The sequence below is a fragment of the Nycticebus coucang genome, chromosome 10, assembly GCF_027406575.1.
Source record: "Nycticebus coucang isolate mNycCou1 chromosome 10, mNycCou1.pri, whole genome shotgun sequence".
Classification (NCBI taxonomy): domain Eukaryota; kingdom Metazoa; phylum Chordata; class Mammalia; order Primates; family Lorisidae; genus Nycticebus; species Nycticebus coucang.
In genome coordinates, this window is record NC_069789.1 from 2,993,779 (window position 1) to 3,019,775 (window position 25,997).

A 25,997-nucleotide genomic window follows, 5' to 3' on the forward strand; every position below is an offset into this window, starting at 1 on the left:
TGTGTTTGTATATACTTTCCAGGCACTATGTATTCATTACTTCAAGACTTTTTTATGTTATTATGTAGTGTTTTTATTATTCTTTTTTTTTTTGGCCGGGGCTGGGTTTGAACCCACCACCTCCGGCATATGGGACCGGCGCCCTACTCCTTGAGCCACAGGCGCCACCCTGTTTTTATTATTCTTAGCAGCCGTGTTGGCCCAAACAACCTGGACCTCTCGTACTGGAAATAGGAGCCATATTTTTCCTTACCCTTGAAATTCAGTTACTTAGTCAGTGACTAAGTAAGTGAAACTTTTATTTGAGTAATTTTTTCCCGTGGTCTCTTTACATATGATGTGAAGGTTTTAAATTTTTCATGCTCCTAACAAAGTTCTATAGTGGGAAAAGGCAAAAACCATGTCCAAATGCTTATAGTAGATGAGGTTTTAAAGAGACCTGTGCTTCTGTGTTTGACATAGAAATAAATTGTTGTATTATTTTTAAACTAGACAATATGCAGAGACGCCATATTCAAAAGCCTTATTTTTAATATACAGAAAACGCCTCAGTTAACAAAGCGAGTTTGCGACCTGTGTGGGCCATGTCAGAAGCAAAGAAGAATCTGATCTGCGGCCTCTCAGCTCACCGTTCTTCCCTCTAGTGTACAGTCAAGTAATTTTCCCTAAATTTGCTCTAAATGCTTTCATCACTGCTCATGTTTTAGCTGAGAGTATACTTCATTGTATAATAAAGTCAGATTCATTTTCTCGTGATTTTGTACCATTAAGCCTACCGAATCAAGTCTTCCTTTAGCTTAACTTACCTTCGGTAAACATCTCACGTCTTGGAATAAATACATGAGAATTCAACACAGAAATAAGCAAACAATAATAAAAGGCATTGACAAGGGACGATACATTTTATAACATTACAGAGAAACGAGCACACATTGGTGAAGCAAACATTTGTTCCTCCGAAGGGATCCGTGTCTCCCTGAGGGGAACCTGAGGAAAATGGGAGTGAAGCACCTTGAGGAGTGGGATAAGCAAGGAGTCTGTGTGTCTGCTTCCAAATCAAAGAAAGGCAGAGAAAGCAAACAGAATGTGCCCGTAAAAGCTACACAAAATGGGACTCTCACTTGAAAAAATTAAGAGAAACTCCAGCACACCTTGGGCGTTGTACATGGTGACAGTGGGGTTGTTACAGACCGCCGGTTCCCCCAACAATGTGTTATAGGGGTTGTTAGTGCCATGAGGACGCAGGAGGGCATTGCTTATGAGATGATTGGCCATGGCTCCTGGAGCAGCCCCAGAGAAAGACAGAGAAAAAAAAAACAAAACACAAAAAGGTCAATCAGGCAAATGTGTTTGAAAAAAAGAAAGGAAACATTTAGAATGACAACAGTTGATACAGTCCTGATTACAGGCAGGCAGCTAATTAGACTCAAAAAACACGCCACCAGAGCACGTTTTCAACAATATGCACCATCCGCGCCAAGGGGAAGGGAGGAAAGGGTTCACACGCTGGGGAAGCCACAGTCAGGGTGTTCTCCTTTCCAAGCTGTATGCAAGGATATATGCCCATGCTTTGCTAAAAATGAAAAGTAAAAAGAAAAAGAAAAAACACTAACTCTAATCTTCCACGCAAACAAAACAGAAAACATAACACAAAAGTCAAAGGGGAAAAAAGTTTAAAATACAAAATGAAAAGCTAAAATTAAATGGAACATTCCCTCATTCATAGAAACCACTGAGTTATTTTCAATGAAAGGCAAAAAAAGAATCAAAGGCAACATTTATGATAAAACACTCATTTGGAGAGCAGTTGTTGACACCACAGAAGAATTTGAACATTACTGAAATTCTATGAGGAGGAAATAAGTTGAAATACAATAAAATATAATCACTCTTAGTAGTAGACCATAGTAAGCATATTAATTTGGTGACAAAAAAATCATATGGATGTTATTTTAAAATATTTTCAAAAAATGTTAAATTTATGGCACCAAATAATATACATTTATAAAATTCCATTTACCATCTTCCAGCGGCTTGTTTGGACTTAGCCTTTGGAAAAGCAAAGTAACAAAGCTAAAGTCTTTCTCCTTTTTGTGAACAGATGTTCTTAATATCTTACTCTGACTGATAATCATGGGCTCAGTGTGAGGTGCTGACTCCCACCCTCCAGAGCCATTTAACCAATAAGCATACGATCAGAGGAAGAGTTTTATTAGGCCAAGTAGTACAATAATAAACAGAAGAGTGTATTTACGTTAGATGATAAAGAAAAGTCACTAGGAAAATACAAATTATATGGGAATAGTCATCTTGACCATGGAGGTACATATTGATTTATATATGAGAATAAAAACACAAGCTATAGAATGGGAAAAAAGATGCAAACAACTTTATGAGTATTTGTGATCTAACAAAGAACTGGTATTTAGAATACAGAAGCAACTTGCAGAAGTCAACTTTAAGAATAAACAGTAACAGCAACAAAAATTGAGTTAGAAAAGGATCCAAAGGCATAAACAGACATTCCTTGGAAGAACTGGCAAATAAGCTCTTGAAAAGAAATGCTATGAACCCCCAGGGAAATACAGATTAAAAGCACAGTGAGAAGTCATTACACATCTCAAATAAAAAGGGGGACACCATGAAATGATGGCCAGGGTCAGAGGAGCTGGATAATTCATGCGCCACTACTGGGAATGTGAAATAAGTGCAGCCACTCTGAAAAACAGTTCGGCTGTTTCCCATAAAACTAAACACACAATCACCATACCACCCAGAGACTTCTCTGCTGGGTGTTTATCCCAGAGTAATGGAAATTTATGTTTGCACAAAAACCTGTCCGTGAATGTTCATGGCAGCTCTCTCTGTAATAGCCCCAAACCAGTAATTTCCTTTAACTGGTTGAACAGCTAAACAATGTGTAGTTTACACCAAGATTAATGAGTAGTATACTCAGTAATCAAAAGGAACAGACTATTTATTGATAGACGTAAAAACCTGATTAAATCTCTAGAGAATTATACTGAGGAAAGGCAATCCCAAAAGGTTCCATACTGTGTAATATATATATGTTTACATATATGAATACATTTTATATATATACATTCTTGAAATGACAAAATTATGAAAGATGAGAATGGAGGTTAAAGAGACCAGGGGTTAAGATACAGGAGATAATTAAGCGGGAGATGAAACTATTCTAAGGTATATATGAACCTACTTCGTGCACACAACTGCATACAATTTCACACACGCATACTAGATTAACTACTGAAGGACCCAGTGATGCCATTTTGGGCTTTTCATCATTTCAGGCTTTTGTCCTCCATTTTAAAAGCAACCTGAAAATCCTTTGTTTTGTTTCTTAGTAAACCACACCCCTCCCTATCTCCCAGGATGCGTCCCTACCTCCTGGAGTGCGTCAGGAACCCCCCCCCCCCCGCCTCCGCCGTTGAGATTGGCGGGACCCTATCAGCCTTAAATTCTAGTGTCAGGATAAGAGATAACTGACCCAAAGGCCATGCTTTCTTTCCCACGCCCCTCACCCCATAACCATTGCATAAAAACCCCGCGGGTGACGAGCACAGGGTTCTCAGCCCCAGTTGCATCTGGGAACGCCAGCAGCCCTGGCTCGAGCCTGAATAAACGTCCTCATGTGATTTAATCAGTGTCTGGCTCTCTGGTATGGTCATGGGGATTTTGATTCTCGGGTGTAACACTACAAGTTCAACTGAAGAAATCTGAGCAACAGAAGTGGACGGCCAACATCATACTTGTGAGATTGCAGTACAGTTAGACAAGGTATCAGGGAAACTGGGTCAAGGGTACACCATCTCTCAGTTTTATTTCAAACAACTGTATGTGAACCTATAATCAACTCGAAATAAAGAGAAATATATATTGAGTTAATAAAACAAAAAGAAATTCAGTCACTGGTGGAAAAACTTTAAAAAGTGAAAAGGGAACAGTTGGCAACAGCAGTTTTTCCAGACTGTAACTCTTTGCCATGGTGAGTTATCCACCAATGAGCAGATATTTGACCTCCCAATTGTAAAGACGTCTGGATTGGAGGGGTAATTTAGCTTGTCAGATCTCCAGAGTTGGAAAGGATCTGCTCTTTCAGGAAAGAACATGTTTGCATGCCACACACCCCTCAGAGAATCATGTAGAAAGCAGCGCACTTTCATGACGTGAAGACTGAGGGCAGCTCTCCAGTCTGTCATTGAAGGGGACTGCAAGAGTCTTATTTTCCACGGATGAGGGAAGTAAATGGCATTTTAGTAAGAAAGTCAATTAAAAAGAGTTTGTCATAGTGGTTTTTAGACCAAAAAACCCCTGTAAATCTAAAATATAGCATATCCCAAAGGTCACCCCTTTAGTCACCATACATAGGGAAAATGGGAAATTATAGCTAAATGTACCTTTATTTACAAAATATTCATTACAAAGTTTTATGAAGTATTTACAGAACATTCTCTATATGTTGGCAAATACTTCTCTCTTTGTAAAATTTCATAATAAATATCTTATAAATAAAGGTACACTAACTATAAATTCCCAGTCCCCCTGCATATGGTGACTTTAGGGACACCCTGTATTTATATCATTGATGTTTGAGAGGGGACTTGGTTAGCACGACATTTCAAAAAAACAAATTTCCTGTACGTTGTACCTGCTCTCTGATGGGTATTATTCTGGACCTTCTTCTGAGTAGAAGCAAAGTTCGTTTTAGCTTTCTAATACCAATAATTACTTTTCTAAAATTATTTTAAGTAAATACTTAAATAGCAAATGAAAAGTCCATAAGCAATGAACTAGTGTTAAAAGTTAAAATGAACTAGTGTTAAAATCTTAATACATAAAATCGCTCAAATCCTTTAACATTCCCTCAAATATCAAAAATGGGGTAAGATCTTTAAGGCCAAGTCTTACAACTGTGTCTTTACTCACTGGTCTTCATCCCTACACAATATCCTGTTCGAACTCATTGGAAAACAGTAAGGTCACAACAGTAAGTGAGGTCAGAACATTGCATGCCACTCCTTGTTTTTTCTTTTTCTTTTTCTTTTTTTTTTTTTTTTTTGAGACAGAATCTCATTCTTTTTTTTTGTAAAGACAGAGTCTTACTTTATGGCCCTTGGTAGAGTGCCGTGGCCTCACACGGCTCACAGCAACCTCCAACTCCTGGGCTTAAGCGATTCTCTTGCCTCAGCCTCCCGAGTAGCTGGGACTACAGGCGCCCGCCACAACACCCGGCTATTATTTTGTTGCAGTTTGGCCGGGGCTGGGTTTGAACCCGCCGCCCTCCGCATATGAGGCTGGCGCCCTACTCACTGAGCCACAGTTTTTGCTTTCTTTATCTTAAAAGATAAAATATTTCTCTGACTTACATACATACACTACATATATATTTTTTTTCATATTGATCTAAAAGAAGACTTAAAAAAAAGAATTGGTGCTTGAACGTTAAATTTTTAATTCAACTTGTTAGTATGTTGTTTAGGATATTGCATCCTCATTTATAAGTGAAATAAGTTTGTAATTTCCCTTTATAATAATATATTTTTCCAATTTTAATATCAGGTGTATCCAGATGAAGTAGAATGATTTTGAAGTATTTCTTCTTTTTCTACTGTCTGTAAGATTTGGCATGATCTGTTTTTTGAAATTATCTTTTACTTTTATTTATAAATATTAAATATTTTTTGAGACTTTGGAAAAAAAATAAGAAGAAGTTAACTGATGACTCTCTACTGAACCTCAGAGACAAAGCATTCTATGAGGGATACACTCTTATCTGACAACGTGAATGTTACTTTATTTGCATTATTATTATTATAGCTCATCATCGCAGCAATCATCTGATATCTTTTCTGAATGTATTTATCTTCGTTCATTCTTTACAAGGTTTTTGTTTCTAGTCCTTATGTTTCTAGTCCTTATGTTTCTAGTCCTTATGTTTCTAGTCCTTATGTTTCTAGTCCTTATGTTGTTGTTATTAAATTTTAAGCCTTTTTAATTCTGTGAAGGCAAAGAGTGGAAACCAAATAAACACACGTACCTGTATAGAGAAAATAAAATTTAAAAAAGGAAAAGAAAAATATTAATGCTTAGAATAAGGAAACAATTGAATTGTGAAGAACTGAGCGTGAACAAGAATCAGATGACTTAGTATTTTGATTTCTGTGTTTATGATTCAGTTTCTAAAAATGTCAAGAATATAAGAACAAAATGAGTTAATCATACCCCAGACAGGAGGAGTTTCATAAAGAAATTCTAATGAAGCTGTCAAAATTTTCATAGATAATATATATGTGGTTGTATTTTTCCCAGTGTAAAATTCCTTTGCAGTTTTCCAAAGTTTTGAATGTATTTTGAAAGTACTTTATCACAAAACTATTATTCTAGGAAGACTGACTTCTGAGTTCATTTTATTTTGCATCAATTCCCGTTAAGCTGAGACAGCTGGTAACCACGGCAGAAATTCTCTTGGTATATAGCCAGGAGTTATGACACAACGTTGGCTACGTGGAAAACTATTCAGTCTCAGCCACATGGCTTTGGTGGATTCCTTCCTCCAAACTCAACAATACAGAGCACTCATGTGTACCCACAGCAGGTGTCACACAGTCCAAATCGGAGGTCCGTGTGCTCTTTATGGTAAAACCAAACACTTCACGTTTTCAAATAAAACGCATGCTCCTCTCCATCCATGCTATTAGACAAATTTGTTTCATAAAAGAATCACTCCCCAGAAATCAGTTGCATTTTTTACTGTCTAGCACTCACTTACACACCTCATGCACCGTGTGAAACCCACAAAATTACTGTCCCTGAAACTAAGTTGAGTTCTACAAGTGGAGAGTTATAATCCAAGTGACGTCTTAAGGACCAGGAACAGAAGAGAAGGAAATGGGATTTGATGATGAACGTTTTGCAAAGAGTATAAAGATAGACATAAGCTCTAGGGTTTGTTCACATGAAAGAACGAGGGATGAGCCTGACTTATCAGACACTTGTCCCTTCCTTATACACCTGATGGAAGAGCCAGTACTTTTCCATGGCCATTCAGGGCTTCAAATGGCCGTGGCCATCATCTTGGAGTGATCTCAAGAGATCATTCTTCGTATTGCCATTCCAAACAAATTCAATTTTTCTTGGAGATACTATGCCCTTTCCTACAATTCACACTCATTAAATAGGTATTTCAATTCTACACTCCTGAATGGTACCATGGACTGTGCCTAATGAAAACAAACCCAGCTTGCTCCCAATGCCTCTACCTGTATCTTTTACCTTAAAACTTGCACAGAATGTATTTTCCTCCATCCTTTATATTATTTATTTTATTTATTTTTTTGAGACAGAGTCTCACTATGTCACTCTGGGTAGAGTGCTGTGGCATCACAGCTCATAGCAACCTCCAACTCTTAGGCTTAAGTGATTCTCTTGCCTCCGCCTTCCAAGTAGCTGGGACTACAGGTGCCTGCCACAACACCCGGCTATTTTTGTTGCAGTTGTCTTTGTTTAGTAGGCCTGGGTTGGGTTTGAACCTCCAGCTTCAGTGTATGTGGCTGACGTTGTAACCACTGTGTTACAACCCGAGCCTTCTTCCGTGTTTTAGATGCAAAATTACCTTTGCCTTTTCTCTAAGGCTGAACCGCATTTCACTTTTCTTTGCTGCAATCTGTTTTGTTTGCTTCTGGCTAGTTCCCAAACTGACTTAGGTCACTTTAAATTCTGATACCATCTTCCAGGATTCTATCACATCTCTTCCTCTTCCCTCCAACGATCTCCTGATTTGTAAACCTCCCTTCTAATAGCTGGGAAATTACTGAAGACTTCCAAGAAGTGCAGTCTTTACACACCATCTGTCACTGTTTTTCAGGTGAAAAGTGAAACTTACTGGTTAGTCACTTTGAAGGCACAAAGAGGTTGGTGAGTTTTTGTTTTGTTTTGTTTTGTTTTTTAGGGAGGGAAGTGGGATGGTAGGGTAGTTACATCACATAGTGAAAAGAATGTTTATGTGCCAATTTTCACCGGAGTAAGCTCCAGGGAAAGGGAATACACAGGGGTTTTCACTGCTCTAGTTTCTAGAGCTCAATATTGCTCACTTAATAACAATACTTTACTGAAGTTAATGACATCTTGAAAACTCAAACAAGTTACCTTATCAATTATAAGCAATGCTGTAAATCGAGTACATTTTCTAGGAGTCTCAGTTGCCCAATTCCTAAGGTGATTTCTTTATTTCCTCCTAATAGTATACCAGGTACTATCCTAGTGGAATTTTTAAAACAGAAATAAACAATCATATACCTGTATTATTCGGCAATACAAAAATGCTAACTGAAGGCTACTGCGGATGCTTATAATGGCAAAAATAAAACACAAACCCACAACCTGCCAGAACTCAATGTGAAAAGCTCAAATTAGGGTTAACAATAAAGAGGTTGTGTGAAAATAGCTATTCCTTAATTATTTCATTCTTACTCACTAGGTCTTGGCTATAGTCTAGTGATATCAAGTTAATTGTTGTCAGAAACAAGGGCTAGCTCTCTAATAAAAGTCATAGACAGGGAATTCAAACTGAATTATAGCGAATATGAATCATCCACACAGCTGTCCATACAGGGCCAAGTACAACATTTTGATTTTTGATAAAAGGGAGACACAGAGCAGAAAGGACGTTCATATTCCACCATGTAGAACATGGGAAGCTTTTCTGACAATTAGTTAGAAAATTAGACCCTAATGCCACGGAGAGGATTAACTGTAAAAATCATAGTTATTTAAGAAGGAGTCTTTCCTTTTTCACTTTATCTATACCTGAAGATCTATACTGATATGAAAGTTTTGAATGGGTGTATTTTGAAAGGAATTCTAGCTATCCACACTCTCTTCAAATGTATGATTTAACATAAAACTGTGATATTTCTTCCTTATGCAAATAGAAGAGGTGTTTTGACTTTGGGGAGCTATGAATAACAGCTTTCTCCGGCTGGTTCAGTGTGGCACCTGTAACTGAGCACTGGAGCTCTAAGGCAAGGACGTGCTTTGAAATTGTAAATTAAAAAGCATTTCTGGAAAAGGATGACAGCTGATCTCACTTGAATCTGCGTTCTGTCATTCAGAAACATAATTCAAACAACTCTTCTTCTTGACAGGAGGTGAACAAAACTGTATCGAAAAACTCTTCAAATAACTGAAATTGCCACTCTGCTCTGCCCTCATTGTTTTTTTTTTTTTATTATTGCTTATATTCTTAATTGATCATATTGGATGGCCAGAGCTGTATCATTCAAGACCTTGGTGAGCCAACAAATCACCTAAATCTAACTGTTCTTCAATAGTTACACAGCCATCAGTAGTTACATCTCAATTTTCAACTTCTTGTTATTTGTAAGTACATAGGATGGCAGATGTTCTGTTTGTTTTCCCATAATAAAATAATTATACCTCATCTTAATATCTTACATTTCACTAACTTGTGGTTGTCTCTCCTTTGGTTTGACATAACTTTTTGTTTTGGTTTGTTTTTAGACCTTAATTTTGGCCCATAAAATAGACTCCATTTTTTTTAAAGTAATAATAGTATTTTCTACAGAATTGGAATACCACCTTTAGTACAAGGTAAAGGATCGTTTACAGTTTCAAAGAAGTTATGAAATCCTCAAATTACACATAAAACGCTGTAGGTGTGCTCCAGTAAGCTGAGTTGTGCACACACACACTTAACATTCCTTTCTGGAGAAAGGGTCCCATGGTGTTTATTTTCTCTTATAAAATGTTAAGAAAATTGTTATAAAGGGAAAAATAGGAAAGTTTCTTAGTAAGTGAACTATAATATAAATAAGAAAACTAGACAAAGGAAATCGAAGTACATAAAATACAAATTATATGTATAAACTATCACCTGATCACCTGTAATACAGAATTAAGGAAAAAGATTATAACTCAGAATAAGATTGTAACATCATCCAATCTACCACCATCACTTAAAAAATTAAGAATCACGGCCAAGATATCTATAATTTATTCAAGGTCTTATGTGACTCTGGCTGTTTTACTTAAACATATTTAAATCAGTGATTTTCAAATTTGTTTTAGGACCCTATCCCCTCAAAAATGTCTTAATGTAATTTTATTAGATGCCTTCTAGGGTTTCATAGATTTTTTTCCCATATGATTTTTTTAATGTTTTTTATTTATGAGACAGAGTCTCACTCTGTCTTCTGGGTAGAGTGCTGTGGCATCTTCATAGCTCACAGCAACCTCAGACTCTTGGGCTGAAATGATCCTTTTGCCTCTGCCTCCCAAGTAGCGGGACTACAGGTGTGCACCACCATGACTGGCTAGATTTTTATTTTTAGTAGAGACTGGGTCCTGCTCTTGCTCAAGCTGATTTTAAACTCCTGACCTCAAGCAATCCACCCGCCTTGGCCTCCCAGGGTGCCAGGATTATAGATGTGAGCCACAGTGCCTCGCCTCTCATATGATTTTAGGTAATATTCAATTATTTTTTTCATGTTCATGTATTAATTTATATTAAAGAAATGAACCAATAAAATGAAAGTAAATAGATAGCAGAAGAGGCATCGAGAACAATAGGGAACTAATTAAATAGACTTTTCTGGTTTAAGTATTTGTTTCCTATTTTTTTGCTTTTCTGTGTAACAAAACAGTATTAACACATACACACAATCCATAGTAAATGTAGAAATATAATTATTTTTAACTCCATAAACCTATGTCATAAAATAGGGACAAGCATAAATCCAGACCAAATTATTTATTTTTTAAAAAAAACAACGGAATCTTCATGACACAATTAAAAGTTATGTAAAATAACTTTCAAAAGTACAGAAACTATAAGTTTACATTGTTAATGTTTTAATTCAAACAATGAAATTACAAGAGGTCTTTCATCATTTTTTCCTCAAGTCGTAAATTGAAGAGCTGACATCTTGATTAATCACATGGTTCACTTTTAATAGCCAACAAGTTTGCTATTAAATTTTAATCAACCTACCTATTAAATTTCATTCAAATGGTTGGGAGATACTTCAGCTTCTTTTAATAGCTAATTCATTCATGGGGAATCTATTAATATGGATTTCAATGACGCATTTTCCTCAAAGTACAGATTACGTTATTGTTAGCTTAATGTAAAATGAAATATTCTGAATTCAGAGATGTTGCCTCTGTTTTATTATGTACATTCAAAGATGTAGAATTGGGGACCCCAAAAATGACATTTTACATTCCCTGCGTTTGCACTAATTGGCTTTCCCTGTGCCTTCCTGTTCAGACACATGAGTTTTTCGAGAGTAAATACTTAATCAAATTGCTGGGTCACGTTGTGCACATTTTCAATTTACAACATATTGCCAAAAAGCTGTCCAATGTGTTGGTACAAATTCACACTCCCAGGAGCAGTGTATATTTCTCAAATTCTTTCTAGGACTTAGTATTGTCAGACTCACATTTTTGCCAGTCGGATGGGCATGGAATGATATTTTATATCACTATTATGCTTCTCATTTTTCATTCCCAGAGAGACAGATAACTTTTCGTGTTTATTAGCCCTGAGGGTCTCTTTTAAGTGAGTTGCCTGCTCTTATATTTTGCCGTCATTTATATTGGGCTGTTGATTAATGACAGATATTTTACATAATATGGTCACTACCATTTTGTTTGTTAAATATATTGTTTACACCTTCTCCCAGGTTCTAACCTGTTAGGAGTGTTGTTTACATTTTATTTATTTATTTATTTACTATTTTAGAGACAGGGTCTCACTTTATCACTCTTGATAGAGTGCCTTGGTGCCACAGCTCACAGCAACCTCCAGCTCTTGGGCTTAGGCAATTCTCCTGCCTTAGCCTCCCAAGTAGCTGGGACCACAGGCACCCGCCACAACGCCCGGCCATTTTTTTTTGTTGTTGTTGCAGTTTGGCAGGGGCCTGATTTGAACCCTCCACCCTGGGTATATGGGGCTGCACCTACCCACTGAACCACAGGCACAGCCCAGTGCTGTTTACATTTGGAGACAACAACTTCATCATCTTTTCTTACAGTCTGTGATCTTATTATTTTGGATTTAAGAGCTTTTAATATAAACTCTAAACTGTGTTTCTTTCTAAAAGTTTTAAAATGTTAATTTATGTTTAATAGTTTTTCCACATTATACCACCCACCCCAGCCTACTGCCATGCAGAAACTAACATCATTGGATATTTGGTGACATTTGAGGAGAAGTGATGGACCTATCCATGTTCATCACTCGTTCATCCCTAAAATTCACCTTTCGTGGTCAAAGACATGCGTTTCTGTGTTCTGTTAACTTGGGCATTTTGAATTATTCAGCTTATTACTCAAAATGAAGAATACTGTGCCTGAAAATAAAAGGCCAATTTGGCTTCACCATAGGCAAAATGCCAGTAAGCCATGGTTCTTTCTAGTTAATCAAAAAATGAGCAAACCCCATTTCTGTTATTTACATAGTAGCAACTCTGTTTTCTCTGAATCACTCTTGATAATCTGCTAATGCTTTACAGTCAGATCCACAGCGACATTTCTTTGCAAATCAAACACTGCTTCTGTATGTTTGCTAAATAAAACAAACTTTGAACAAATTGAAGTATAACTACTTAATACATAGAAGATAATTTACCAAAGTGAAGAAAGTATGTCTTGTAGTATAACTCACTGCCCGGTATTGGTGTCATTTTCTATACTGGATAAATTATTTAATCTTACCTGCTAGTCTGTCTTGACTAAAACCTGAACTTTCAAATTGGAACTTATACTTGAAAAACAGTGTCTGAAAAAATAAATATGAGTTACAACAAGGTATCTATGAATGAAGAGGTTTTATGAAGCTGTTCAGAGAAGGCTACTTTATCATGAGATCCTAACCAGCTCCACTCCATTCTATCTATTGAGGCTAATTCAGGAAATACTGTTTCTTTTTATTTTTTTAATTTATTTTTTTTTGTTGTTGTTGCAGTTTTTGGCCGGGGCTGGGTTTGAACCTGCCACCAATGGCATATGGGGCCGGCGCCCTACTCCTTTGAGTCACAGGCGCCGCCCAGGAAACACTTTCTATTCTTCTAAATGAAGATTGACTATCTCCTTTCAATCTATATGTCTTCGCAACATTTTCCCAATTCTCAATCATTTTTCAGGGTTGTAAATTACTTTTATGAATGTGTTAGCTAGCTTGTCTTATGGGCTGAAGCATTTACTGAGAAAACTTATTATGGAGATCATAGGAGCACCCACCACACTAACACTTACTTTTAAATGACACCGAGAACATAAGGCTGAGCTATGCAAAGGGCAAGCCTGTACATTCAATTCTACAAGACCAAGCGTCACTGCACACTGCACAATTACCGGTAATGGCAATTTAAGTATCTTTTTTCTTTCTGATTAGGGCCTTTTATTGCTAAAACTTGATTGTTTTAACTTGGTAAAACTTGATTGTTTTAGCTTTCTAGATAATTGAATTAATTTCTATTTACTTCAGAATAGCAGATAAAAATTAACTCATTTTATAGAAAAAATAATTTGAACCAATGACGCTGTTAGTTAACTTTGCATTTTATGCACAGCATTTATATCATCACTACTTTTATGTTAGTGGTCTGGATGACAGAAAGAGTTCAGGTTTTGTTTATTTTTAGATTTTTAATTGTAAAACATTTCATAGTTTTTGTGAAAACCAGAATTAGGTTATGAAAGTAATAAGATTAATTTACAATGTTACTATTACAATATTCTTTCAACTTATTCCATGCATTACTATATTGTCCTAAGATAAAAGAACACAGTTTCAATGACTATCAAATTTAGGAGTACAAAGGTCTGGGATAAGTTATATCCTTTCTATTACTAAGTGATTATAGGTAGAAATCCTTCCTTCCTCCCTCCCTTCCTTCCCCTCACTCTTCCTTCCTTCTTCCTCCCTTCCTCCCTCCTTCCTTCCCCTCTCTCTTCCTTCCTTCTTCCTCCCTTCCTCCCTCCTTCCTTCCCCTCTCTCTTCCTTCCTTCTTCCTCCCTTCCTCCCTCCTTCCTTCCCCTCTCTCTTCCTTCCTCCTTCCTCCTTCCTCCGTACCTCCCTCTTTCTTCCCTCCCCCCCTCCCTCTCTTCCTTCCCCTCTCTCTTCCTTCCTTCTTCCCCCCTCCCTCCCTCTTTCCTCCCTCCCTCCCTCCCTCTCTTCCTTCCCCTCTCTCTTCCTTCCTTCTTCCTCCCTCCTTCCCTTCCTTCCCCTCTCTCTTCCTTCCTTCCTTCCTCCCTCCCTCCCTCTCTCTTCCTCCCTTCCTCCCTCCTTCCTTCCCCTCTCTCTTCCTTCCTTCTTCTCCCCTCCCTCCCTCTTTCCTCCCTCCCTCCCTCCCTCTCTTCCTTCCCCTCTCTCTTCCTTCCTTCTTCCTCCCTTCCTCCCTCCTTCCCTTCCTTCCCCTCTCTCTTCCTTCCTTCCTTCCTCCCTTCCTCCCTCTCTCCCTTCTTTCTTTCCGTTTTTTACCACACAGTGTAGTGGCATTGACATAGCTCCCTGCAAACTCAAATTCCTGGGCTCAAGATATTCTCCTGCCTCACTCTCTCAATAAGCTGGAATTACAGGCATGTGCTACCAAACCTGGCTAATTTTTCTATTTTTTGAAGAGATGGGGTGGTCTTGCTGTTACTCAGGCTGACCTTGAGTTCCTGGCTCTAAGAAATCCTCTTGCTTTGGCCTCAAGTGCTAGATTACAAGTGTGAACCACCGTGCCCAGCCTCACTGAAATAGTCGTCCTCTCACTGAAATATAAAAAATTAAAATAAAAAAGGGTTTCTACCAAAAAATACTTTGAAAGCTCCCAGGAAAGAAAAGAAGAAGGACAGTAACATTCTTCTTATAACCTAAGCTCTACAACTGAGATTCCATATCAAATAGTTTTGTAAAGTAATAGGTTATGGCCAATCTATCACCTCACATACTCAGTTTTTTTCCAAGACTTTTTTTTTTGTGCATGGGTAGAATGAATTTACTCTAAAAGCCCATACTTAGAATAAAATTAAGTGGAAGCAAATGAATCGTATATCTTGAAATTTAAGAAATAAAGAAGTGAAGATACACTGTTAAGAATATTCATTTTCCATATTAGGTAATTAACAATAAAGGACTCTTTGAAATATATTCCACAGAGATGATGAACATTTTTTCATGTGTTTGTTAGCCATTCGTCTGTCATCTTTAGAGAAAGTTCTATTCATGTCTCTTGCACATTGATATATGGAATTGTTGGCTTTTTTCATGTGGATTAATTTGAGTTCTCTATAGATCCTAGTTATCAAGCTTTTGTCTGATTGAAAATATGCAAATATCCTTTCCCATTGTGTAGGTTGTCTCTTTGCTTTGGTTATTGTCTCCTTAGCTGTACAGAAGCTTTTCAGTTTAATGAAGTCCCATTTGTTTATTTTTGTTGTTGTTGCAATTGTCATGGTAGTCTTCTTCATGAAGTCTTTCCCCAGGCCAATATCTTCCAGTGTTTTTCCTATGCTTTCTTGGAGGATTTTTATTGTTTCATGCCTTAAATTTAAGTCCTTTATCCATCTTGAATCAATTTTTGTGAGTGGGGAAAGGTGTGGGTCTAGTTTCAGTCTTTTACATGTAGACATCCAGTTCTCCCAACACCATTTATTGAATAGGGAGTCTTTCCCCCAAGGTATGTTCTTGTTTGGTTTATCGAAGATTAGGTGATTGTAAGATGTTAGTTTCATTTCTTGGTTTTCAATTCGATTCCAAGTGTCTATGTCTCTGTTTTTGTGCCAGTACCATGCTGTCTTGAGCACTATGGCTTTGTAATAGAGACTAAAATCTGGTATGCTGATGCCCCCAGCTTTATTTTTGTTACAAAGAACTGCCTTAGCTATACGGGGTTTTTTCTGGTTCCATACAAAATGCAGAATCATTTTTTCCAAATCTTGAAAGTACGATGTTGGTATTTTGATAGGAATGGCATTGAATAGGTAGATTGCTTTGGGAAGTATAGACATTTTAACAATGTTGATTCTTCCAATCCATGAGCATGGTATGTTCTTCCATTTGTTAATATCCTCCGCTATTTCCTTTCTGAGGGTTTCATAGTTTTCTTTATAGAGGTCCTTCACCTCCTTCGTTAGGTATATTCCTAGGTATTTCATTTTCTTTGAAACTATGGTGAAGGGAGTTGTGTCCTTAATTAGCTTCTCATCTTGACTGTTACTGGTGTATACAAAGGCTACTGACTTGTGGACATTGATTTTATATCCTGAAACATTACTGTATTTTTTGATGACTTCTAGGAGTCTTGTGGTTGAGTCTTTGGGGTTCTCTAAGTATAAGATCATGTCGTCAGCAAAGAGGGAGAGTTTGACCTCCTCTGCTCCCATTTGGATTCCCTTTATTTCCTTGTCTTGCCTAATTGTATTGGCTAGAACTTCCAGCACTACGTTGAATAGTAAAGGTGACAGAGGACAACCTTGTCTGGTTCTAGTTCTAAGAGGAAAAGCTTTCAGTTTTACTCCATTCAGTAAAATATTGGCTGTGGGTTTGTCATAGATAGCTTCAATCAGTTTTAGAAATGTGCCACCTATGCTTATACTTTTCAGTGTTCTAATTAGAAAAGGATGCTGGATTTCATCAAATGCTTTTTCTAACAACCCTGAGATATCATCTAACCCCAGGGAGAATGGCCCACATCACAAAATCTCAAAACTGCAGATGCTGGCGTGGATGTGGAGAGAAGGGAACACTTTTACACTGCTGGTGGGACTGCAAACTAGTACAACCTTTCTGGAAGGAAGTATGGAGAAACCTCAAAGCACTCAAGCTAGACCTCCCATTTGATACTGCAATCCCATTACTGGGCATCTACCCAGAAGGAAAAAAATCCTTTTATCATAAGGACACTTGTACTGGGCGGCGCCTGTGGCTCAGTGAGTAGGGCGCCAGCCCCATATGCCGAGGGTGGTGGGTTCAAACCCAGCCCCGGCCAAACTGCAACAACAACAAAAAAAAATAGCCGGGCGTTGTGGCGGGCGTCTGTAGTCCCAGCTGCTCGGGAGGCTGAGGCAAGAGAATCGCGTAAGCCCAAGAGTTAGAGGTTGCTGTGAGCCGTGTGATGCCACGGCACTCTACCAGAGGGCGGTACAGTGAGACTCTGTCTCTACAAAAAAAAAAAAAAGGACACTTGTACTAGACTGTTTATTGCAGCTCAATTTACAATCGCCAAAATGTGGAAACAGCCTAAATGCCCATCAACCCAGGAATGGGTTAACAAGCTGTGGTATATGTATACCATGGAATACTATTCAGCCATTAAAAAAAATGGAGACTTTACATCCTTCGAATTAACCTGGATGGAAATGGAAGACATTATTCTTAGTAAAGCATCACAAGAATGGAGAAGCATGAATCGTATGTACTCAATTTTGATATGAGGACAATTAATGACAATTAAGGTTATTGGGGGGGGAGGCAGAAAGAGGGACGGAGGGAGGAGGGTGGGGCCTTGGTGTGTGTCACACTTTATGGGGGCAAGACATGATTGCAAGAAGGACTTTACCTAACAATTGCAATCAGTGTAACCTGGCTTATTGTACCCTCAATGAATTCCCAACAATAAAAAAAAAAAAAGAAATGAGAAAAAAAAAATTAAAAAAAAAAAGAAATACATTCCACAGAAATTGACATCTATATGTCTATATTCTAATCTTCCACAAGTTTCATACACATTTTTTATATGAGAAACATGGATATTTTTATTACTATGAGTAAGCCTTTGTGGTCAGAAAGATCTAATTTGGAATCTACATTTTGACTTTTATCAGCCATGTGATTTTGAAGCAAGAAACACAATTTCTTCATGGGTATAAAAAATGGATAAGGAATAATGAACAGAAAACAATATGCAAATGAGAGCCACACATGTGCTAAAGGAGAATCACTAAATCACTAAATTTATAGTGTTTCTTTAAAAAAATGATCCATTGCAAAGGGATCTATAAAGACTTTAATTATAATAATAATCATAAATTGAAGCCATGCTTACTATGGTGTGGCTGGCTGTGAGAGACTAGAGACTGGATGATTAGCAGGAGTCGTCTCAGAGGCAGAGTTGAAAGTGATGGATAAAAGGGACTTGCAGAGAACTTAAAAAAATTTCAGAACTTTAGGGGGTACAGATGTTTTGTTTACATACTTTGTTTCTGTACACATTGTGTTAAAATTATACACGCAAGTGTGCCCTTCACACAGATAGTGCATACCGTACCCAACAGGTTTGAATTTACCCTTCTCTCCTCCATCCCCCCAGCTTGATTTTCAATGAGATTTACGTCCATATGAGCACTTAAGAGTTGATCAATTGGTCCTAATTTGGTATTGACTACATGGGTTTGTTTCTCCATTCTTGTGATATTTCACTTAGAAGAATGGTTCCTAGTTCCATCCGGGTTGTCCAAAAAGATACTAGATTGCCATTTCTTTATGGCTGAGGAGTACCGTCTAGTAAGCATATCACACATTCTATTAATCCATTCATGTATTTGTGGCACTTGGGTTGTTTCTACGTCTTTGAAATTGTGAATCGTGCTGCTATAAACATGCAAGTGCAGGTGTGTTTTTTTGTTGCTGTTGTTTTTTTTTTTTTTTTTTAAATAAATGACCTTTTCCTCCACTGGGTATATACCAAGCAGTGAGATTCCTAGTGCAAATGTTAGGTCTACTTTAATTTCTTTCAGGTAACTCATGAAAGATAAAAAGAGTTCAACCTAAGGCAGGAAACTGTAAGAATCCTGGAAGAAAATGTTGGAGAAACTCTTACAGATATGGACCTAGGCAAAGAATTCATGAAGAAGACCCCAAAAGCCATCTCAGCCAAAACACAAAAAAATAAATGGGACTTGAACAAATTAAAAAGTTTCTGCACCACCAAGGACACAATCAAAAGAGCAAATAGTGAACCCACAGATGGGGAGAAAAATGTTGCCTGCTATCCATTTGATAAAAGACTGACAGCCAGAATCTACAAAGAACCCAAGCAAATAGCAAGAAAGCAATCAAGTGACCCCATTAAAAAGTGGGCAAAATACATGAACAGGAACTTTTCAAATGAAGACAGACGACTGGCCAACAAACTCATGAAAAAATGCTCAACATCTCTAATCATTAGAGAAATGCAAATTAAAATTACAATGAGATACCATCTAAATCCACTGAGAATGTTTTTTTAAAAAGTCCCAAAACATTGAATATTGGCCTGGATGCAGCGAGAAAAGAATTCCTACACAGTGTTGGCGGGAATGCCAACTGAGCACGCGTTTGAGTTTTTCTTTTATGGATGCTGTCAAAACTGTATAGTAAGGACCTTTCCCTTGATTTACAGTAAAATCAATATCTAACAGAATTCATTTTGCCACATTAATAGAGAGTGAATTCTGAAATTTATTTGGCTTTCTTGGGTTAAAAATTAATATATTCATAGTAATGTTTAATTGTGTGACCTGCCAGCTCACTTTTTAAATCTGTCTCTATTTTGCCTTTTGTATCATTAAACTGATTTTCCTAAAACAGATTTCTTTATTTTATTTTTTCCTTTTCTTGTTCTGTCTATTGATAACATATAGAAAGGAAACCAATTAACAGAGAGAACACTGTTGCTTCATTTATACATCAAAAATAAAAATAACAAAATTGTTGTCATGCTAGACAAAAACATATTGGTGAATGTCCAAAGAAGGTTCACTTGTGCCATGGGGTATTTTTATCTGCGTTCTCGTCATAACAGTTCTTTTGTTAAAACAAAAAGAATTTGTGATACATGCTACTCCGATGTGTCAGCCATGAAAGTACTACAGGGACATTATCGATTTTGCAAATTTCATAAACAGATGTCAGCTTATGTTAGGAGCCAGTCAATATTTACAACCAGTGATTTTGTAATTCTTCAAAAAAGCAAGGCTTTGGGACAATACGGCATGTTTTGTGAATGGAGGCCTCATTCTATTTCCTGACATTAATAAAGTACAGTGAATGAGTTTGTGTTTCACCCTAGCAGTTTCCATTTATGTAAGTCATTAATCACAGTTTAACACCGCTTACATTTTTTCATTTGCATTTTTCTTTAAAAATATAAAAGCAAAATATCTTTAGAAGCCTGAACATCACTGAAATGGCAGATGTCTCCTCGGAAAGACCCCTTAGGCTCTGAGAAGACAGGAGTTAACCAGGAGTCTGGCTCACATCTCTGCTCCACAACATAGCTGGTTATTTAGCAGGGCTGCCTGAATTGATCTAGCATTCTCTAAGCTTCTGAAAGGCAGGACATGGCTCAAAAGAAAAGAGAAGGCACTGTTTGCTTATATCATGATCCAAGGTAGAGACAAAAAATATATTACCTTTATTTCTTCGATATTAAGACATGTTTACAAATCAAAAGTATTAAAATATAACCAGGCAGATGTAATTTGCATTTAATTTCTAAATTAGAAACAATTTAGTTTTATTCATTTATTTGTTCTGTTAGCCTCCAAGGTAGTGCTATCTTAGGTAAATTATTATTTATTTTATTTGACATTCCAGTCACCACCTCATTCCTCCTGCCTATTTCTGGAAAATAAAAAGGAGAAAAAACCTTCAGTAGTGAATGATGAATTTTAATATCTGATTGCTTGACAGCACCAGCAAGGACAAGTCTTCATTTATTAGAAAATATAAGTGAACTTCTGAATAAAATAATAATTATAATAGTTCTTATTATGTTCCAGGCAGTGTTCAAAGCAATTCACACATATTAACTTATTTATTCCTCTCAAGGATCTTCTGAAGTGGGTACTATTTTATTTCCCTATTGCATACACCCAGAGAAGTTAAGAAATTTGCCAAAATTCACTGAATTAAAAGTGATTAAAAGTGACTTTGAATCAGTGTCCATTCTTAACACTGCCGTGCAGAACTACAAGTCAAAATGAACTATATACGGGCTGGGCACAGTGGCTCATGCCTGTAATCCTAGCATTCTAGGAGGCTGAGGTGGGCAGATCGCTTGAGCTCAGGAGTTCGAGACCAATTTGAGCACAAGTGAGGCCCTGTCTCTTCTAAAAAAAAAAAAAATAGAAAAACTGAGGCAAGAGGATCCCTTGAGCCCAATAATTGGAGGTTTTTGTGAGCTATGATGCCATGGCACTCTACCCAGGGCGACAGCTTGAGACTCTATGTCAAAACAAAACAAAACAAAGCAAACTACCTATGAAAGGCGGCATCTTTCCCCTTTACATCATAAATGGTCCTGGTGGGGTCCCCTTTCAGGATGTTGTCATGCCAATAGACTGAGAGCCAAAATTTACCCTTAAAAGTCTATGAAAATAAATGCATCGTCACAGGTAATTATAATTTTAATGATGACATAAATTTACTAAGAATGTGAAGATTAATTCAGATCTGAACCCTGAAAAGAGAATCCATCAGCATTAATAAATAAGAGCGACACATCTACAGCTCAGTCTTCCTACATAGAACAACTAAATTTGGCTTAAATAAATAAAGCCTTGCTGGTCGGATGTCCAGGCATAAAAATCTACATTACATTAACGTGTGTGGAAGGTTGATAAGATGGAGGATAGGATTTCGAGCCGGGGGGGGGTGGGGGGAATAAAATCCCAGGAAGCCAGCCAAGCCATTGTTCTACAAGGATAAAAAAAATGCCTTTTTTTAACTCTACCACACAGAGGGCATATTTTTGCAATAAATCTATAGCTGGGGTGGAAAGTAGGGCATCTTTTTGTAATTCAAACAAAGATAACCATACTGGTAGGAGCTATCTACCAAAATTTGATTTTTAAATGGAAATTTCCGACCTCTCTAGAAATAATTAAATAAAAAGAAAATGGGAAATGCCATTATAATATTTATGATGAGATGAAGCCTAATGAAACCTAACTTCAGAAAATATTCTAATTTCTATTTAGAGCTACCTTTTAAAAGAGTAGAAATGTTTAAGTATTAATTAAACGGCCAGAGGAAATTTCTCAGCCAACATTTCGTTTTTGATCAAATACAAGTTCTAGAGGCCCTATTAATCTGAATTGTTTGAGATGAGGTTTTAGCCAGTAGAGATTATGAGTGGGAGATACGGACAGGAAAGACAACTCTAGCCATAAATCCTTCTCACCACTGCCAGGGAGTTGGAGCTAGTAGGGATTTGGATCAGATTTCCAATAGTCCTGGGAGGAGCTCAGTGATTTATTTATTTATTTATTTTTTTTTTGAGACAGAGCCTCAAGCTGTCGCCCTGGGTTGAGTGCTGTGGCATCACAGCTCACAGCAACCTCTAACTCCTGGGCTAAAGTGATTCTGCTGCCTCTGCCTCCCAAGTAGCTGGGACTACAGGCGCCTGCCACAACGCCCGGCCATTTTTTTTGGTTGCAGCCGTCATTGTTGTTTGATGGGTCCTGGCTGGATTCAAACCCCCCAGCTCAGGTTTATGTGGCTGGCGCCTTAGCTGCTTGAGCCACAGGCCCCGAGCCAAGCAGCTCAGTGATTAAGCGCTAAGTAAACCTTCAAGATAGGAGCAAAACAGTAAATATTTAACTGAACCAATGAGTAAACCCTCTTGTGGTCCCATAATGGGCTTGGCTGAGAATGAACCTTTGTTAAACTCTTCAGTAATCCTATCACATTATAGCTGTCCTAAACCCCCTTCCACCTGTGTGTGCAGTGGTTAAGTAAACTTGATAGTACTGCTGGAGTATTGGCCTAAAGGAATTCTAGATTTGCCTGAGTATGTAGCATTGAGAAAAAAAAAAATATTGGAAATGTACCAAAAGCATTTTGAGAAACATCTTCATAAAAATAGATGTTATGCAGGTTCAATGGAAGGTTTTAAAGAGATGAAGTGATAAAACAATAAACTTCCAAAGAGAATAAATAAAAATTAGTACATCCATTAAAAATAATCAATAAATCTTCCAAGGTTTCACATGATTCCAAAGAGTAAAATTCAATAGTAATCAAGTTTATCACAGTGGGAAACATAGAAAGAAAGTCCAACACATATGATGTGAAGAGTTGGTTCAAGAACAGAATATTAGCGATGGTTCAAAAAAACAAAAACACGGAGAAGTAGCTCTGCCCTGTGTGGTGTATTCTTCATTCCTAATGGATCCAAAAGATGATAATGATTGATTCTCATTTTTAAGACGAGAGGATAGAACATCCAAAATTTTAATATAACAGCACTTTGATGAATTGGGGAGTGGAATGAATAGGAAAGCAAACCTCAAGTCAAAATAGAACTGACTTTTAGATAACAGCTTGTAGTTTTCAAGGCCCAAAACTGTGTCAAAGACAAAAATAAGAAATTCGATAAATCTAATTTAGAAAGAAAGGAAAATGGAGTTGGAATTTAAAAAAATAATGGTAGCTGCAAGAAATTAAGAATGAACGGGAAGACAGAATGCACAAAGATGTAAAGATGCAGCGTCTCAGAATTTTGTTTTAAAAATACAGAATATAATCTTTTGAAAACACAGGAGTGAGAAGTCGTGCTGCTGGGGTGACCGAGGTGTTTATGTGAAAAGATGAATCTCGGGTGTCACCTACCTAAATATGCTACGCACGCCTGAGCCCAGGGAAGATAGGACCCCGGGAAGGAGATGAGATTAGACAAGGAGGTTAAAGGCTGGGTTTAGCGAGATAATACTAAGAAATAAAAGTGTGCGTACTCCATTCATCTAAGACAAAAAATAATGAGATGAGAATAAAACTCGGAATTTGTGACTTGGGGTGTACGTATAGTTAACCAACACAGAAAGCAAAGAAGATGGCTGTGATTCCTTGTACCACCATCAAAGTCACTCCGTAAAAAGAAGAGTATGTGTTTCAGTGAAAAAGATCCCCACCCGGCAAGCTTTGAATTATCAGTTCAATTTAAGCCCCTACCCACCACCCACAGTCATCATTAAAGTAATCTACTCCACATCACAAAAAATTTTACACCTTCCCTCTAATAGCTTTAGAAATGTCCTTTGAAACTATAGATTTTTTTTTTTTTTTGCAGTTTTGGCTGGGGCTGGATTTGAACCCACCACCTCTGGCATATGGGGCCAGCGTCCTACTCCTTTGAGCCACAGGCACCACCCTAAAACTATAGATCTTAATAAGCAGACTTATGTATATAAAAAGTTAATATAAATGTTATTTTCTTTAAATATATTCAATCTGGCCCAACCACCCACATATTACTATATTCCTAGTTCGTGAAATTCTTGAGCAGGAATTAAATAGGAAGAAATGTTATATGTGAGTGACTATAAAGTCATAAAAAATTATTCATTTAAAGCAGTTTTTACTAAAATTATAAACTTAGTATCTGTGCAAACATTTAGACAATACTACGCAAGATAATAATTTTACATATCTTATCCAGCCTTATAATGGGCAAATAAACAGTGCATCATTTAAAAGCGTATTACTTCATCCTTTGTTTAAAAAATTATTCTATGGCTGCTATAATCATTAGATGTAAGAGTTGTCTACCCTATTGATAAGGATAGTCTTCTTTTTTTTTTTTTGTAGTTTTTGTGGCCGGGGCTGGGTTTGAACCCACCACCTCCAGCATGTGGGGCCGGCACCCTACTCCATTGAGCCACAGGCGCCACCCCCTAGGATAGTTTTCTTTAAGGGAATATACTACGTTATATTCTCTAGATATGAGATATTTGAATAATAAAAAAGTTACTACAAAAACAAATTAATTCCAATAAAAAAGTCACTACGGAAATTAATTCCTAGGCTTTGGAGGCACTTGTAAGTAATTTTCTCCCTATGATCTGAGAATTAATGTCAAAAATTAAAGTATTTACATTTAAATAAATATCCACAAAATAAGCATCAAAGCAAAATTGAAAAAGGGAAGACTACTTTGGAGACTGATTAACAAAATATATTCTAGCAAATAAAAAGCTAATAAATAACGAAACAGAAGAAGGTAGATACTTCATTTTAGTGTATTTTCTTCCTATTTGGAGGAATATTCCTACTAATTGTTCTTATTCGTCAAGCAAATGTGATCTAAATCATTTAAAATCCTCACTGCATTACAGTTACTATATCGTTGCCCAAATAACATAAGAAATGCAATTAAGATTATATTCAAACATGGATCCCCGAATCAAACTCAATTTGGATTTTCCTAACTTCTTTTACATAAATTAGATTCAACCTGTTTGAGTAAAAAGAATAGCACCAGCGTTTGGGTCTTTGTTAATTATAAGCCATAATTATTACATCATTTGTTCTTAAATAGCGTTCAATGTAACAAAAAGTTGACAGAAACAGATAGAAAACAAAGTCTAGTTTGGGGTTAAAAAAAAGAATATTGATGGTGATAATAATTTAAGTTCATACAAAAGCCACTGTCCCAGAGAAATCTATGCTATAAATACATCCCATTGCTGACTGTAGTATCCTCTTGGTTCTGCAGAAATGTAGTCATTTTTACTTCAGTTAAATTAATGCCAATCGTCCCCTCACAGCCCCCCACCCACACCCACAGGGGAGAGGAGAGAGACAGCAGGCACCATGCAAATAATAAGAAAAATCCAACCCTAAGCAAGACAGTGGGTTAAGGGAACTTCATGTAAAAAATTTAAGTAATGCCCAGGGACCATTTTACCCACAAGCACATGTGCACAAAGAGATTGTTATATACATAAAAGTATTTTTCTTCCTTGATATTTAAATACTTAGTATTATCCAGATAATTATTTAAGGTATTAAGATCAGGTACGAGTTTTCCCCCAAGTACACAGGTTGCCTTAAGAAGGCATTAGACAGTATATTTTTAGTTTCACTAAGACTATGAAATTGCTTTATACCTGAGACAATGTGGGATTCTATGATGCTAAGCAGACTATCTAGCCACATAATTGCCCATTTTCACTGCTTCCAATGAGCCCTGACAGCTCAC

General features: G+C 37.1%; 1 protein-coding gene across 7 annotated transcripts in view; it reads right to left on the bottom strand.

The window, feature by feature from the left end:
• ADGRL3 (adhesion G protein-coupled receptor L3) overlaps positions 1-25,997 on the bottom strand; it is a 784,489-nt gene that overhangs the window by 8,356 nt on the left and 750,136 nt on the right. For 2 of the 7 annotated variants that reach the window (XM_053607086.1, XM_053607083.1), the window contains one exon: positions 1,152-1,280. The exons of the other annotated variants lie outside the window; for them this stretch is intronic. In XM_053607086.1, coding sequence (XP_053463061.1) covers positions 1,152-1,280 — 129 coding nt within the window. The remainder of the gene's footprint in view (positions 1-1,151; positions 1,281-25,997) is intronic. 7 annotated transcript variants of the gene reach the window in all.